This window comes from Epinephelus fuscoguttatus, linkage group LG12 (genome assembly GCF_011397635.1).
Source record: "Epinephelus fuscoguttatus linkage group LG12, E.fuscoguttatus.final_Chr_v1".
In the NCBI taxonomy this organism is placed as follows: domain Eukaryota; kingdom Metazoa; phylum Chordata; class Actinopteri; order Perciformes; family Serranidae; genus Epinephelus; species Epinephelus fuscoguttatus.
This window is the reverse complement of record NC_064763.1, coordinates 29,781,912-29,798,921: the sequence shown is the minus strand read 5'-3', so window position 1 is coordinate 29,798,921 and position 17,010 is coordinate 29,781,912. Positions and strand designations below refer to the sequence as shown.

Below are 17,010 nucleotides of genomic sequence, written 5' to 3'. Positions count from 1 at the left end.
CCTTAGATAAGCAATTTCCCCTCGCTCTCTTGCTGCTTTCAACATAGGCAACAGCTCGCTTCTCTTCTGCCAGACGACCTCTGTGAAGTCCTCGTTTATAAAAATGTTTGACCCCTTCAGCTTCTTTGCCTTCTCCAGCACCGCAGATCTGTCGTTGAACCTCAGGAATCTGGCAACAATCGGCCTTGGCTTCTCTGTGTTCCCCCTGTAACCATTCTTTCTCGCTGTCCTGTGAGCTCTCTCTATCTCGATGTCTCCCGGAAGTTGCTGCTTTTCCACAAGCAGCTTCTTCACCCTATTCGCGGCCTCCGCCCATCCCTCGTCCAGTGACTCCTCAATTCCCTCAAACACCAGGTTATTGCGTCTGGCTTGGCCTTCTAGGTAGTCCATTTGCAGATTGAATAGAATCACTCAGTGTGTTCACTTTCCCGTTTGCTGTCCTGCTCTCTACCGTCAGTTAAGAAAGCTCATTTTTCACTTCACCCACATCTTTCTGCGTGAACTGCAGACTGGTTTTTAATTCGTGGAGATCCTTTATTGCCTCACCTTCTGTTTGACACCTCCATTATCATCTCAACGAATGACTTATAGGTTCTTTCTTGCTGCACTACTACGTCCATGAAGAACTATTTTTGCTGTTGAAGCAGCTCACGCACCTGCGACATGGAGACGGTGTCCTCATCAGCTTTTTTTGGTGGCATGATGATACTCTCGGCAGGTCGTCAGCAGCACAGCAGCACAACCACAACCAGTGAACAGGAAGCAGAGAGTGCTGAGTTTCATCACATCATCTACGACAGGAAGAAGCTCATAAAAGTCTGTCTAGCTGTGAAAGTGCCTTCCTAAATAACCAAAACCCACTCTGGGCACCAGGCCCTTCCACAGTATGCGTCATCTTCACAGCCAACTTGTGTTTCCCTCATTCTCAAAGGTGAATGTTATAATACTAAAATAATCATTTTATTTATATAGCACCTTTAAAATCAGAGTGTGTGACAGCAAAGCCAAAGCAGAAACGGGACGCTCAGTAGATTAAATGACAACAGAAAACCAAACAGTCCTATAAAACACAAGTGAGACAAAGTGAGGGTAGAGTTAAGATAAAGTTAAAACAAGAGGACAAAAAGTGACAATGTGAAAAAATACAAACAAAAAGACCAAAAACAACAAAAGCAATCAAGGCAATAAAATGCCAAAAAAATATAGAATAAATAAAATATGAAAAAATAAAAAAGATTCTGGCCTCCTGATCATCTTTAATAGGTTTCAGCATACAACTTCAAAGTATAAACACTCAAATACTTGTATGTGGGTGTCTTGCACACTGAATCCCTGTTTAATTCTGGCAGCATCATACACCAGAGGGAAATTAATGTGATTGTATGGATTAGATAAAACTAATTTGCTCAGTGAGTGGTCCTCCCTGTTGTCTGTAGCACTGCAGGAATACACCAGCAAATTACTTGCTCTTACATCCAAGCACTCTCAAGTGTTTGGAGCTCTTATATTTTAGGCTTTTGGTATGATGTATAGGATGACCTTGAGTATATTATTGTTTTTATACCACAGTTTTGTAGTTGACAACTTGACATTTATGAGTAGCTGTTGAGGAGGAGTGTGCCGTCTGTACGACAAGCCAGTTAGTTATTCAAGTAGCAACTGTAGAAAAACAACTTGGCATCTTTACAATCTGGAGAGACTTAACTAAAAGAGGAAGGAGGCCTGATGATCTGTCAAAATATTATTTATCATTAGCACCAGACTTCCATAAAAATGCTCACCCACTTTTTTCTTTTTTTCAGCACATACTGCCATCTGTTATGATAAATAATTAACATTCATGATGAGACATGACACAAAAAGCTTAGCCAGAGACTCTATTTATGGAAATTACAGGCAAAAAGATAAAAATAGATTCGTCCCATAAGGAAAGAAAAAATATATCCCTTCATCACATCACTCATCATCGCCAGTGAATCTCCAAAGCTGTCTGTTATCTGTGTTCACTTACAGCCTCCAGTGCAGCGTCACGGAGGCTTTGAATGGCAGCTGACAGAAAGCTGTGGCTGGTGTGCACACAGAGTGCTGGCTCTCTGTCAGAGACATCATGTTTGACAACATGTTTGACAGCTTGCATCGGCTCTGATTTATGCCACTGGTGTAAAATCTGTCTTTTAGTAAACAACATTCGCAGCTGATCGGAGCCCCGTTCAGATACTGGTAATAAATAGTCCTTGTAATCCCGTTTTCTTAACTAGAAAACATGAGTGTGGTGCCAAGTTCATTGCTGTTGATAAGTTGCTAAGTTACAGGCAGAAAGGGTAAATGACTCAAACTGATGTGGGGGAAGCTGTGTTTAATTTTGAGGGTTTTTTTTTTTTGGGATATTTTTTTTGGGCATTTTTAGCCTTTATTTGATAGGACAGACAAGCGTGAAGAGGGGAGAGAGAGAGAGGGAGTGACATGCAGCGAAGGGCCACAGGCTGGAGTCGAACCCAGGCCGCTGCGGCAACAGCCTTGTACATGGGGCGCCTGCTCTACCACTAAGCCACCGACGCCCCAATTTTGAGGTTTTGACACTCATTTGAATGCAAGTCAGCCAAATACAATGCAAGATCTGGCCTGACTGTGTAATGCGTAGCTATGTATGACAGTCTCTTAGTCAAACTTTTGTAAGTAGACTGTAAAATATTTGTTTTGCAGTTTGGAGCCAACTTACAGTTTAGTAAAACCGATCTCAAAACAAGATCGCAGTCAGCTTCACCTGGGTTTTATCTGTCTGCGCTGTACAGATAACTAATGTTTCCTGTTTGTGTTTGCAGGAGATAACATTGGATGGGCGGACTTATTTGGTGATAAACTAGATGCCAGTCAAGTGGAACAGTATTTCCTGAATGAGTGCTGTAAGTGTATGCATGTATACAGTATTTGTGTCTATATGCTCGAATATGTGTTATTTACTTTTAGCATCTGCGTATGTTTGTGTGTTCAAACATTTACATGATGTGTGTGTGTGTGTGTGTGTTTGATGAAGTGCTTGTCAGATATGAGGACCATCGTAAAGTGAGTCCCTGGGACAACCTCAGTTAACTGTGCCTTCGATATTTTGTGTGCTAAACACATCCATGTTGAAAAGAGAGCCGCATTTTGAAAACAGTTAAAAGAAGTGACTGGGGACTGTCACAATCTTCATGGACATTGTATATAGTCACCTCTTAAGTTAACCAATGTTAGCAAAAAGCTAGCTAATGATCTATGTCAGCAGGGGTTAGCCTGATGTAAGATCACCAACATCAGTCAGGTTTGCTCTCACCTTTTTTCTTTGGTAACATTAAAAAGATTTGGAAACAGAAAGGTTGGTTGCTGACATAATTTTAGTACGACATGTATTATTGTTAGCCGGAGAAAATTAAGGCTAATGTTCCTTTTTTTATATAATCTCTGTAAGAATATACATGACTTCTAGTACCCTGTCGTGAATCTATTGCATACTTTAGGCCTTGGTGTTAGCTTTTGAAGCTATGTTGCCTGACACACAGAAACTAAAACTATCTAATACAGTCTGCAGCACCCAGCTAAACTGAACCGATGTCACGTTTCTTTTAGGGCGTGTGTCCACATAGTCTTTTTCTTCAGCAGGAAAGTGGCATGGTGACGGGGAGTGCAACCCAGTGCTGCAGACACATTAGATTTGTAGCTTACATGACACGCCACTGCAAACTGCGCCCCCCAGTAGTACCAGACAAACCTGCCATTGCAACAGTTATCTGAACCCTGTTAAAATGTGACACTGTAGTGAATATACGAGGCCGAACATATCAGTAATCCACTTTATGACCCATTATACACAAAGAAGTCATTCACTTTATAAGTAATCAAACGCAAGCCTTACCATACCCCAAACCTTAACCGCTGCTCTTTTAACTAGCTAATTGCTAACTTAGCATTTTCGCCAGGGTGTCCATATCCATGTGCCCTGGAAAAAGGCAAACCCATCTCTGCCGTGTTTCTTTTTTCTTTTCTTTTTTTTTTTTATAAAATAGTCAATAGCATCTATAACAAAATTATATGCTTATTCTATAACTATAAATCAACTCTTAAAATTGTTAAATTAATATTTTCTTAATTTGTTATTTTCTTTGGTACTTTCTGTTTTATACAGATATGCAATGATGATTGCTGGGTAATATATATGTTGATGTTATCCAATGTCAAGTCTCTGATCATGTGACAAGATGATATGTGCATGATAGCGTGCACAAGGAGCCATCATGCATGTGTTCTCTTCTCATAGGGAACAACTGAAAAAGACGCTAGACATAGGCCCTTAGCCAAGCTTGTCTGACTTAGCAACAGTAACTAAGGGAGGCGGGAATTTGGATTGATCAGTTGTTGAACTGATAGTGGAAGTAATCCATAATTGTAGCCCTTGTGGCCAACAAAGGTTTTTTGTTGTGTCCCAATTCTATCACGTATAAACATTCTGTAATAAGCCTCTAAAATCCATGAATGCTGTCATTTTAAAGTGAGTGTTTGTTTTTGTGTGTGTGTGTGCAGTTTTGCAGGAGTATCCAGAGAGTTGCGACTGCATTAAGACAGATGTCGAGTGTGTGGAGGTCAACCTGCGGGATGTTCCTCTACTCTCCCCAAATGTTACCTTGCTGTAAGTGTCCTCTGACTGTAATGACTCTATGATGACTCTGTGTGTGTGTGTGTTTGTACTTCTCTCCGTGTGACAACCAATTTGAGTTCAAAGTGGGAAGCCTTCACAGTCCTCATTGACTCAAGTAGCTATTTTAGACCAGCGTTTCCCAAACCTCTCTTGGACTGCCTCTTGTCCTGCACGTACCAGATCGCTCCCTGCTCCAAAACAGCTGATTTAAATGATCAGCGTGTTATCAAGCAGCTCCAGGAGTTCATCACGAGTTTATCCATGTACTCAAATGAGTGTTCCTTGGTGCTGTTTCAGGTTACTGTTTCTGTCCTGGGAGATGTAATTAGCAGCAGAGAAATTGATAATGAAAACATTAATCCTGTTACAGATAAATAACTAGAACACAAATCAGTACAAGCTGAATCCCCAGGATGATAACAGTAATGGGTCAATTATATGGAGTGAATGGAGCAGTGAATGAATGTTTTACTGACAAAGGGCTCTGGCTGAACAAATGGGAAAAAGTCCAAATCCACTTACCATGATTGTCCTCAAATGATTAAAAAAAATCACCCAAATGTTTAAAACTTTCCTTTGCCCTTTTGTTGGATTTTGCTCTCTGCCTTTTTTGCATTCTTAGCCATTTTCAACCATCTGCTTTATTTCTGACCTTTCATTGGCGCCCTAGGTTGGCATCTTTGTATTGCTCTTTGCAGTCTGATCCCCAGATTTAACACTCCTGGTCTCGTTTGCAATGCATCCGAGAAAAAAGGCTACATCACCGTTTATTTACCAAAGTATGCTGAACGAGTGTACATATGTATATGGTATGTGGTGCGTATGTGATTTTGAACAAGCACGTTTTCCATCCATCCATCTATCAACCATTTTCTATTTCCACTTGTAGAGTCATGGCAATGGATGAGAGTTTTGTCTTCTTTTTATGAAACTGTCACATACTGCAGTGCTCCCACATTCATCTCTGTCACAGATTCTCTGTGTCTGAGGCCTGATTGGTTCATTGAATCATCCATTCTTTTTCAATTTGGTCTCTCAGTGAGAGGTCTCACACTATTGATCGCTTTGTTCCCTCACAGCCAATAAAAACACTTTTAAATTATCTATAATTGAGCTTCTAAATGTCAGCTCCTTAAAAGGCTGTTTATTTTTGAACAATTTTGTTGATTCCCTCCGTTAAAGAATCATTAATTTCCCTAAATTTGCACTTATACTCTGATTATTAACCCTCATTTAATGAAGCCACCCTGTTTCTCCTGATCAAATATGGACTGATGGTGGAGTAGTCATCCGTAAAATGACCTGTAGCCCTTTGTTTCTCATCTTCTGAATCTTCAGTCTTCACTCTAATTTCGCCTCCTCTTATGTCTGTAGATTTATCAGCCTGCACCGCCAGAGCTTATCAACAAAATCTGCAGACTTTGCTGTTGTTGTCTGGGACCAGCTACAACAAAGCTGTAGCTGGTGGCAGCTTAAAAGGATCACAAGCTAATGTTGAGATGTTTGTGACTTTACTGAAGCATTAAGTTTTGTGATTTCTGCCAGGTGTTATGCATATACTGTAATTCTCAAAACACCTTTGACCTTAATATGATATTTCAGTTTGTTTCAAAGTGGCATTTAGATTTTTGTTGTACAATTTTGCATATTTGCATTAATATGCCAGTTTCCTCTCAAACTGTTACCTCCTTAGTTTTATTCTAACTGGGATGTTACACCTAAGAAAGCAGGGGATTTTACATATGTTCTTCTTTGCTTTTATAACCACTCCATTTTTATTCTCTCATAAGTAATGCTGTAACTTTCTCTATTCTCACCTAAGCCAGAAACCAAATTTCAAGCTCCAGTAAGTACAGGACTGGATTCTCTCTGCTACTTTAGCTTCTCTGCAGTGGCTGCTTTTTAGGTGTAGAATCAATCCCACGGTTTTACTTTTTAGGCACTGTCTAGCCTGCGTTCGAGTTTCAAAATGTGACTAAACCCACCACAAAAATGCAGTCTGAGATCCAAAAAGGAGACAGAGCCTTTGATATGATTGCACCCACATAGCAGCACCCACTGTCCACCAACATCAGTCCAGTTATACACACATATCAGCTGTGATTGTTGTAGTTTTTACTCTTATTTTCTGTTACTTTTTTACATGCAGTTTGCTAATGGCCTGCTGTTTCTCGTCTGTTTTAGTATCCTTCATTTGTTTGATGTTTTATCTTATTTCCACAGACACTCTCCATCTGATATTCAGATTTATTGTAGTCAAGCTGTTTCTTGTTCTCAGTAGTTGTGGAGCACTTTGTAAAGCTTCCCCTTCACATGATGTATGAATAGTTAAGAGGAATGGTCTCAGATTTTCCACATCAAAATCAGTTTAGTTGTCTTGGCTTTGGAGAGGCTTCGTCAGGTCTGACAGCCGTGGAGATGACACGCTTGAGTTTGGAGAGGATTGGTTTTAAAAATTGGGATATTTTGGTCCTCGCTGCATCAATCCTTTTCAATTCACAAGTCCCCCAACTTCATGTAAGTGCGATATAAAATTGCTGGAGTGCCCCTTTTGTTAGGTAAACTGTTTCAGTATTTGTAGATGACGATGACGAAAGTCCGCGGTTGTTATTGTTGGTTTACAAGGCAAGACGGGCAGCTTTATTTGTATAGCACAAGGGCAATTTAAAGTGCTTTACAGAGTAATAAAATATAAAACATAATAAAGGATGCAGATGGATAGATATAAAGAGATATAAAAATTAATTACTAAAAGATTTACAATTAAAAAAACACCATTAAGAATAGCAAAAGTGCAGATGAGAGGTGCAAAGATGAAATTTAAAATCATTTAAAGTCTAGAAATAAGGTTGCAGTCATTACAGTGTGGAGTAGGCAGTGTAAAAAAGGAATGTTTTTAGCTTTGACTCAAAGGTGGTCAGAGTCCGGGCTTGTCTGACATCATCTGAGAGGTTATTCCAGGTTTGTGCTGCATGAAGACAAAACACTGCTTCACCATGTTTTGTTCGGACTCTCAGGACGGTCATTGGGCCGGCCCCTGATGTCCTCAGGGTCCTAGAAGGTCCATATGTCACAAGCATGTCAGAGATATATTTGGGCGCTGAGCTACAGAGTGCTTTATACAAATCAGGTCTGAGTGACAGTTAACCAGTGTAAGAATTTTATAACTGGAGTAATGTGGTCATATTTCCTAGTGTTTGTCAGGACCCTAACAGCAGCATTCTGAATAAGATGAAGTTGCGGAACAGCTTGTTTTAAAAGTCATACAAACAGACCACTGCAGTGATCTAATATACTGGATATAAAGGCATGGGTGAGCCTTTCAAGGTCTTGTTGTGACATTATTCCTCTGAGTCTAGCAATGTTTTTAAATGGTAGTAGCCAGGTGACGTTATGGATTTGATGTAGCTGTGGAAATTTCAGTCTGAGTCCAAGATAACAACAAGGTCTCTTGCTTGACTCCTAGTTATAAGACAGAGGGATTTGAGGTGAGAGCTGACACGCTTTCTTTCTTTCTGTGGCCCAGAGAGAATTATTTCAGTCTTATCTCTATTGAGTTGCAGAAAACTATGACACATCCAATCATTTATAGTGACACAGACGTTCTACAGGTCCATAATCACCTGGTGAAAGCGATGCGTATATTTGCATGTCATCTGCATAGTTATTGTAGGCTACATTATTTTGTATGATTTGGCACACAACATTTAATCCAAGATGGGCCTGATCTTTCATTTCAGTGCTATAAAAACCTGCATACAGGGCACTGATTATGATATTATATCTACCTTAAGCGTCCTAAATAATATATAATAATCTGTATTAGTAATTAAAAAGTTCAGGCCTTTTTCTTCTAACGTTAATACAACTTACTAATGGCCTCTCCGAAAAGTTCCTCTTTGTTTTTATGATATGAGCCTTTTATGACTGTGGATAATGACTATTGCATCAACTCTTCCTCGTCTTCAGCAATACCATCTGTTTGAATATCCTGCCTTGTGGAAACATCTCACGTGCCGATACCTCTCTTCCTGCTTGGACTGTAGGTCTCCTTATCTTATCGTCTTTTAAACTTGATATTCAATAACTTTATTGTTAGCACTTGAGCAAATTACTTCCAGAATTAAAGCTAATATCATATCTGTCTTCTCTTCAAATGAAGACAGTCAACAGAGGGATTATATTGTTCTTAACTCCGAGCTGTGCTGCCCTGATTTGCAAAACGGAAAGAACAGAAAGGCAGCTGAAATATGATGATTTCCCCTCCTGGGATACACTGGATGGAGAGATGATGATGACAATGATCTTGAAGGATTGTGAATTATTCAAACTACATCTGTCATAGCTCCATCCAAAATGTTGTTTCCACATGTCCAGCTGGCGTGAAAAAGGACATCACTTCATCCTCATTTTGCCTTCTCTGCATCCTGTATGTGTGTGTGTGTGTGGATGTGGTGAATATAAATTTACGCTCAGCCGTTTTTGTCTTTCTGTTTTTATCTTTTCTGTCCTATGAAAGTCAAGTTTTAAACTCTGCCTCTAACAGATGGTGCTTCTATTCTTCTGGAAATGTGAAGCAGAGTTTTTACAAGTCAATAAAGTAGCAGTAGTTAAGTCTTTCATGTGACTGTTCACGGTGCATAATGCTTCAGACCTTTCATCCACTCTCTCCCTCTTTGTCTGAGTTAGTGTGTCACAATACAGGATTCTCCAACTTCAATACAATACCTTGAGAAAATTGAGAAAAATATTGAACACCATTTTTGATACTACAGGGGAAATTGACGGCATACAAGTTAAGTTTTTTATTAAAAGATAAATGCTGGTATAATGAGCCTATAAAATGACATTGATGACTTTTTCTTTTTTGGTTAGTGGCAGAGAACAGCAGAATGACTGTAAACATTAACAGTTAGAGAGAGTGAGAAAGCGCAGTTTTAAAACCGTTTCAAAAATTCTGTATTTAGATGTATTGATAAATCTGTATTTTTGATAACACTAGTCTGAGTGTGTCTGTTTGTATATGCAAACTGTGTTGTGTTTTTCTGAATGTGGCATTTCGTGGCTTCTGTTGCAGGTCATTGAAGAGCAATGAGATCCAGGTGTTGTCTGATTTTGTCTTCTCAGAATACTCTTCTCTACAGAGACTGTGAGTATTTCTACGCTGCTTTCCACATCCTCGCAACACACACCTGTTGTGGGTACATTCAGAACTTACGTTTCTACATTTATCATGTATAACTGTGGCTAATTAGAGGAGATTTTATAGCAGGTGTTAAGAAAACCAGTGGGGAAAAAAACATGAATGAATGGTGAAGCAAAAAGCAGAAATGGTTATCAAATAGCCAATACGAAGGCAGGTAAGTTTTTAAATGCAGTTCCTTACAGGGCTGCTCTTTATTTATGGCTCCAACTTCTTTTTTACGCTCTGTGCGCTGTTACACTCATTGATGATACATGTATTCATTGATCAGGTGTATGGTCAGGCATCACAAAATATACTGTACTCAGATGCTGGATAAATTATAAGATCAGAGGACCACAAAATTAGGTCAGGCGGGGAATGGAGCTCCTTAAGAAAATGCACACATTGCTATCCAGGTAATTGGATTTTTTTTTTTTCTAAAAAAAATCTGTTAAAAATCACACTGTAAAATAGAAAAGAAAAAATGTAAATGAGGTCAAAAGTAGCTATAAATATCATAAATTCATACAATTAATGGAAACAAACATTAAATCAGTACTTAGAATACGTACTAATTGCCCCTTTATAGCGATACTACACTGTTACAAAAATGAAGGGAACACTGAAATCACACATCAGATCTTGATGACAGAATTATTCAAGTTGAAAATCTGTACTGATGTACATTGTATTGTTTGTTGAGAACAAAATGACGTATAACATCGATCAGTGGAAGCCTAAATCATCAACCCACTGAGTGCTGGATTCAAAATCACTCCGAAAATCAGAGTAAAAAATTGAAATCACAGGCTGATCCAACTCGAGTGAATTTTACCACAGCAACTCATAGCATGACTCAGTAGTGTGTACAGCCCCCGCCTGCCTCTATGCACTCCTGCAAATGTCTGGGCATGCTCCTGATGAGTTGGCGGATGGTGCCCTGGGGATATCCTCCCAGACCTGGATCTGACCGTCATTGAGCTCCTGGACAGTCAGTGGCAGTACTTTGCAGCAATGGATGCAAGGATACATCACGTCCCTTATGTGATCCATTGGATTTAGGTCAGTGAAACGAGAGGGCCAGTCAATGGCATCAATGCCTTCATCCTTCAGGAACTGCCGACACACTCTGGCTGCATTCTAATATTTCACCTTCTGGGGTTAATTCATCTGGGGCCTCGTTTACAAAGGGTGCGTACGCACAAAAACGTGGCGTACGTCCTTTTCCACGGCAGAGTTCAGATGTATCGAGTGAAATGACTGTGGAAATGTGCGGAGCCTCACGCCTACTTCATGGCTGGCGTACGCACGTTTCTAAGCTGTTGATCCTTGGGCGACACAGAGGTGATGCTGAGAAACTGTTATAATAAATAAATGTGAAAACAATTAGTCCTCAGAGTGATGTGCACACATCAGAGAAACATCAACAATTAACACTGATGAACAGTTAACACACCCGCGTGTCTGCAATTAGATGAGTGGATATAAAAGCATGCGCAAAGTGGTGCCGAAAAATACCGTTAACAACAACGGCTGCTTTAGCAGTAGCAGAAGATTTGTAAATGGCGCAATACGAAGAAAGCGTGTGTTCAGAGACAGATGGCACTGGCTCATCAGCTGCTTTAGGTTCCTGAGGCCAATCCTCCTGGAACTGTGCGCAGAGCTGCAGCCGGCAGCGCGAGGCGGCGAGGAGCCATGCGCTGCCTGTATCCATACAGGTTCTGACCACACTGGGGTTCCTAGCTCCAGGGGCATTACAGAGGGAGCTGGCCGACCAATCGGGGCTGTGCCAGTCGACCCTCAGCCGAGCCATGCCAGCTGTGTGGGACGGACATGCCTGGCATGTCAGCCAGGTATATCAAATTCCCATACAATGCAGCTTAACAGGCCAACATTAAAGTGCAATTTGCGGCGACAGCCGGTTTTCCTAACGTTATCGGAGCTATCGACTGCACACACATGGCTACAGTATAAAAGCACCATCACAGGATGAATTTGTTTATGTCAACAGGAAGCATTTTCATTCGATCAATGTACAGATCATATGTGATGCGCAAATGCAATTAATCAACATTGTGGCGAGGTGGCCTGGTTTAACGCACGATTCATACATTCTGAGTAACAGCATGGCTGGGAACAGACTACAAGCTGGCACTGTGCGCAATGGGTGGCTTCGTGGTGAGTAATTTATTTGTTTAATTGTCCTAATATTAATCCCCCTGATGCGCGCTGAGCATGTGCGCCCCCAAATATTATCCTGCCTTCACAGCATCAGTACTAGTCAGTGGTTAAAGTTAGTGACTTGCTGTTTTTGCTGGTTAAACTGCAGCTTCAGAGCTTTCTAACAAGCCCCTGATTGTCTCTGTGTGTAAAGTACTCATGTCAATAAACCCGTGCGTAAAGTGCGACATTTCTTGATCAGCCACACCTTTTCCCCGGTGCACTTCTGCATTCATTTTCAACAATAGTGTGTGATCCGTGTAAGTGGTGTATAAAATTTACAAAAGGAAACTGTAAATCCAGTTAACATAATTATTTGTCTGCTTTCAATTGACCCCAGGTGACTCTCTGTTCAAACGGGGTGAGCTCCTCCTCCCCTGTCCCCCCGCCTGTTTTGGCCACACTTTGGCAGTGGGCAGCCCTCCTCCGCTTCACGTCCATCTTAATGTCGGACCACTTCTTTTTTAATTCTGCGTGTGTACGCTTTTCTGTCCCTACAGCATTGACAGGCTCACACACGCTCTCCCACTCGCTCCTCTTACGTTTAGTATTGATGCCGGAGGACAGCTTGCCAAAAAGTACATTTTTGTGCGCCTCCACTTCAGTGAGCGTCTCCAATTCGCATTCTGTGAAGTTTTTCTTTTTTCCCGCCTTACTTATTCTTTTGTTTTAGTTTTCTGATCGTGCAGAGAGGGGAATCTTGATGTTTTCTGGATTTAAGCATACGCCATGTTTCAGTAGGAAATCCAGTCTTTGTACATGAGGCCCCTGGTGTTTAGTAATTTGAAGGCATTCTCTCCATCTTTCCAGCCCTGAAGACACCGTGTTTTACTATTAAACTTTTGTTACTCATGTTTCAGTTTCCAGTAGACAAATGGATCTCTGAAGGCGGAGCCAAAATGAGCTCAATACACATAAAAATGTACAATGTGCCTCATTAGCTTTCTAGTTCTTGTTGTTTTTGAAACATGATAATTTTATGTACATGGAATGATTTCATCAGCGATCCTTTCTCAGTCAGTTAATCTGTCTCTTAACTCACTGTAGATGTGATGGCAGCACTGACAAGTCGACAGTATTAATGCTTTGTGCACGATGTGATTTCATTGGGATGCAGTAAATCTCTCTACTGGTACCTACTGTACCTTTGGAAAATATGTTGTTTTTTTCTTGTATAAATCACTGCCTGTTTCTGCAGACTGACCCAGACAAAGTGTCATTATGTTGAATAAATCATAGGCATATTGCATGAGTGATGTTAACTGAGACAGACTGCAGTCAGAGCAAAAATAATGCTGTCAGCTGATTATGAGGCAACCAGAGGGACAGTTACAAGTCTCTCTGACATCAGCAAGTTTTATTTCCAAACCCTTTTCTAATGCAGTTTTTATTATCAACTATGCATCATGTCTGGTGCCATTTGCATCACGCTGCCTCATAAATCATCATGACAAATACCAGACACAACTCGGCCTGTCAACACTGACATGATATATCCATTCTAATCATCAAGCTCTCAATGCATTTACTATGATTAGATTTAGTTTCCCATATACGCTCACACATTGGTGTCAGGCTGGTTGTTCATCAAAATTTCATGACAAGATAGAGTGATGCACATCACAGGTTTACAAGACTATATATGGGGCCAGTAGATTAGTTATGAGGCTCAAATGGTGAACGATAAATGGACCAAAGAACTGAAGCTTTCTCTTTTTGTGTTGGCTTTTGTAATTCTATTTTTGAAAGGGTTTTGTGCTCTTGTACTGAATGAGGCTAATTCTGAAGATTAGTACCAAAGTGTACAATGACGTTGACAACTATAAATAGTTTTTATCATGTGATTCTGTCTGCAGAATCTAATTGGTAAGGGTTATGCACATTTACAAACATATTTACTGGCCAAAAAAAATGAATTGAGAGTTACACATCTCTGAGCTTAGATAAAGGACCAAAAGTTAGTAATTACTGGCGTGTAATTTCTGTCTTTTTAAGGGTTTTTAAGGGTCATAATTTGCATCTGAGCAACTGTTTGTCCCCCTGCAGATGACTGTCCTCTGTGTTGGTGGAGAATATGCTGCTGAGGGTATTATCCTGTCATTCTTACTGAAGTGTTAAAAGGAAAAGAAATGCTCGTGCAGCGAATAGTAATAATGATACAATTCTGACAACGGGGTTTAAATCACTTTGACATCTTACTCTGGTGTTTGCATGCATTCAAGCAGTGATTCGTTGCAGTCCAAAAGTGGGTTGCAGGTCCATGGTAGATGGACCGCAAGTGAACATGTCAGGTTTGTACACTTTATTTTTAAGTACAGTGACTTTCTAACGCGTAGCTTTTATGTCAAAGCGCCATTTCCTGCTGTAGAGTGAGTGACTAATGGGCAGCCACATGACAGAGACAGCACACTAGCTTGACGACATGGCCAAACGCAATAACGTTGAATATACTTCACTGTGTGGACCTTGAACCAGTGACTAAGAAGAGATCTGGACCCCGTGGCTCGGCCAGTTGGGGACCACTGCATTAAAGAGATCAATGGTTAGAGTTTTGGATGAATTCTGACTTTTTTAATCTGCTTTCAGGTTCTTGCAAAACAACAGCCTCCAGATCATATCCAAACATGCCTTTAGGGGCCTGCACAGTTTGAAGAGGTTGTAAGTACCCTGCTCACTTCATTAATGATGTCAAAGAGGAACACCGCCAAAATGAACAATTCTAGTGTTTATTTCCATGACCAGGAAGTTCAATCAATATTTGTGAGCATAAGGCACTCTCTCTCAAACCCAGAAACCAGAGAAAACTTGAGATGTCGTCAAGTATAAAGTCTGAATTAATGTTTTCTTTTTGATAACCGATTGAGCCTTATTCTATTGTAGTGTTCTCAATTCAGAAACAGAAAGTGTACCCACATACTCAGAACATTCCCCTGGATGCTCTCTAACATCATTCACTATTTATTGTCTGTGGAGCACCACCAGACTATATACATGATGACATCACAAATTTGAGTTTTAGCGCTCTAGCTTTTTGATTTGGAAGAGAGTTGTTCAGATTTACTAAAATTTTGGACTCTCTTAGACCATAGGAATAACGTGTATGAATTTTGAAAATGGGTGGAGTTCCCCTTTAATTGTTCCTGTAACAACTACTGTATATGGATTTTATTTTTCTTCTACTGAAATAGTTATTCATATCATATGGTGTGTTTATCCACAGAGCAGTTCTTGGTTATTTCGTATCCATAGAACACAACTTGTGGAAGAGAGGTCTCCTAGTCCTTTCAAATGAGTTTAGGGAGCCATTGAGGCAAAATCTAAGCTTTTCAAGTGTGTGGACAGGAACAGCTCTTTCACCCACCTGTTGTGAGATGGAGGTTGAGGGTGTTTCCAGTTAAGGAGTATGAGTCACCTGGCCAACAGGGTGGTAAAGGCAAAAACAGTCTGCATGACTTTGGAGGTAAAAAACAATAAATAATGATTTTAATGCTGCAACATTTTGGTGATGTGACGAAGACTCGTCACTGAGTACGGGCAGCACGTGGTAAAGATGGCACTTGGTGAAATGCTCACACATGGTTAGCCACACACATTATTTACCCCTCTCAATTTGGTGAGTGCACGCACCACAATAAAGCCCCAGCCGCAATTCTACATACACCGCAATACAATACAATGCTGAGGAAATAAAACAGACATTACAGTTTAGATTCATTACAGTGTTGATGGGACAGGTCGGTGTTTCTGAAAAAGTATACATTTTTTGGGGATTTTCTGTTTTGCTGTGGACGTCCTCGATTTTGTTTTCTCACTATTTTTGTTAATAAAAGCACCTCAAGTCATGTTTTTGCAACTCAAGCCATCATGTAGACCTACGTCAGGCAAACTCATTTGTGTTCTGCTCATCCCTCTCCTACGCACCTGTTTGAAAATAGATGTGTGAAGTATTCCTTTGTTCTCCTTTGAGTTTTTTTTTTTTTTACTCCAAACTGACTGCTGTGACATGATGTAAGTCTGAGATAGCACACAAGGGAAAGCAAAGGAATAAAGTCAGTATTGGAAGGATGCCAGGCATCATAAGTTGAGTTAACATTAACTAAAATCTATTTATGCTGTTTATTAATGCCAGTCCAAACACACCTTACATGAGAGAGCATGTTCGGGTCACAAAAAAGCTGTTGAGGTCATTTTTGCTACAGTGAGGTGTAGCTGTCTGCAACTGTGTATGAAGGCAGCAATGATTTTCTGTCAACATTGATTAATACCCTTGTTATTTTATTTTTTTAAATCCATCAATGATTTAGTTTATGAAATGTAGAAACACAGTGCCCGATGCCCAACACAACTAGATTTGTGTGACCAAAAGTCAAGGACCAAAAGATATTCAGTTTGATTTTCATTTATTTCTTTGTTGCACATCTCTACTTATGTATATATAAATTTTGTATCATTAGTCAGTCTTGAAACTTTTAAACTTTTGTCTTTTTTACATATGGCTATTGGCACCTTCATAAGCCATTTTTGGCCTCTAACCTCTCATGCACAACGTTCAAACTTTTATATTCTCACTGTCTTTTTATAAACATGCATCTGCATAAAAAGTAAACCAAACCAAAAAAAAGGCAGCAAATCCTGACATTTGAGAAGATCTTTTTTTTTTTTTTTACTATCAGTGCTTGAAATGTTCAGAGAAAAGAAGAGGCAAGAGTCAGAGAATAGAAGATAATTCTCTTTTTCTCTGCTTCTTGCTCTTCCTCTCAGGTTTCTCAGTGACAACTTGATATCCTCCCTCAGTCCTGGTGTGTTCAGGGATCTCCATCAGTTAGAGTGGCTGTGAGTAACACACACACACTTGCACCTACACATGAGGAAGTCATTGCATTTTGTACTCTGCTGTGGTTTTATACTGATGTAGCTGGAAGGACACTGTGTG

At 40.1% G+C, this 17,010-nt stretch overlaps 1 protein-coding gene across 1 annotated transcript in view; it reads left to right on the top strand.

The window, feature by feature from the left end:
- The window catches only part of rxfp2a (relaxin family peptide receptor 2a), a 60,891-nt gene that overhangs the window by 15,945 nt on the left and 27,936 nt on the right, over positions 1-17,010 (top strand). Inside the window, exons 3-7 of the mRNA XM_049591341.1 lie at positions 2,823-2,903; positions 4,558-4,663; positions 9,750-9,821; positions 14,664-14,735; positions 16,839-16,910. Of these exons, the coding sequence (XP_049447298.1) occupies positions 2,823-2,903; positions 4,558-4,663; positions 9,750-9,821; positions 14,664-14,735; positions 16,839-16,910 (403 nt within the window). The remainder of the gene's footprint in view (positions 1-2,822; positions 2,904-4,557; positions 4,664-9,749; positions 9,822-14,663; positions 14,736-16,838; positions 16,911-17,010) is intronic.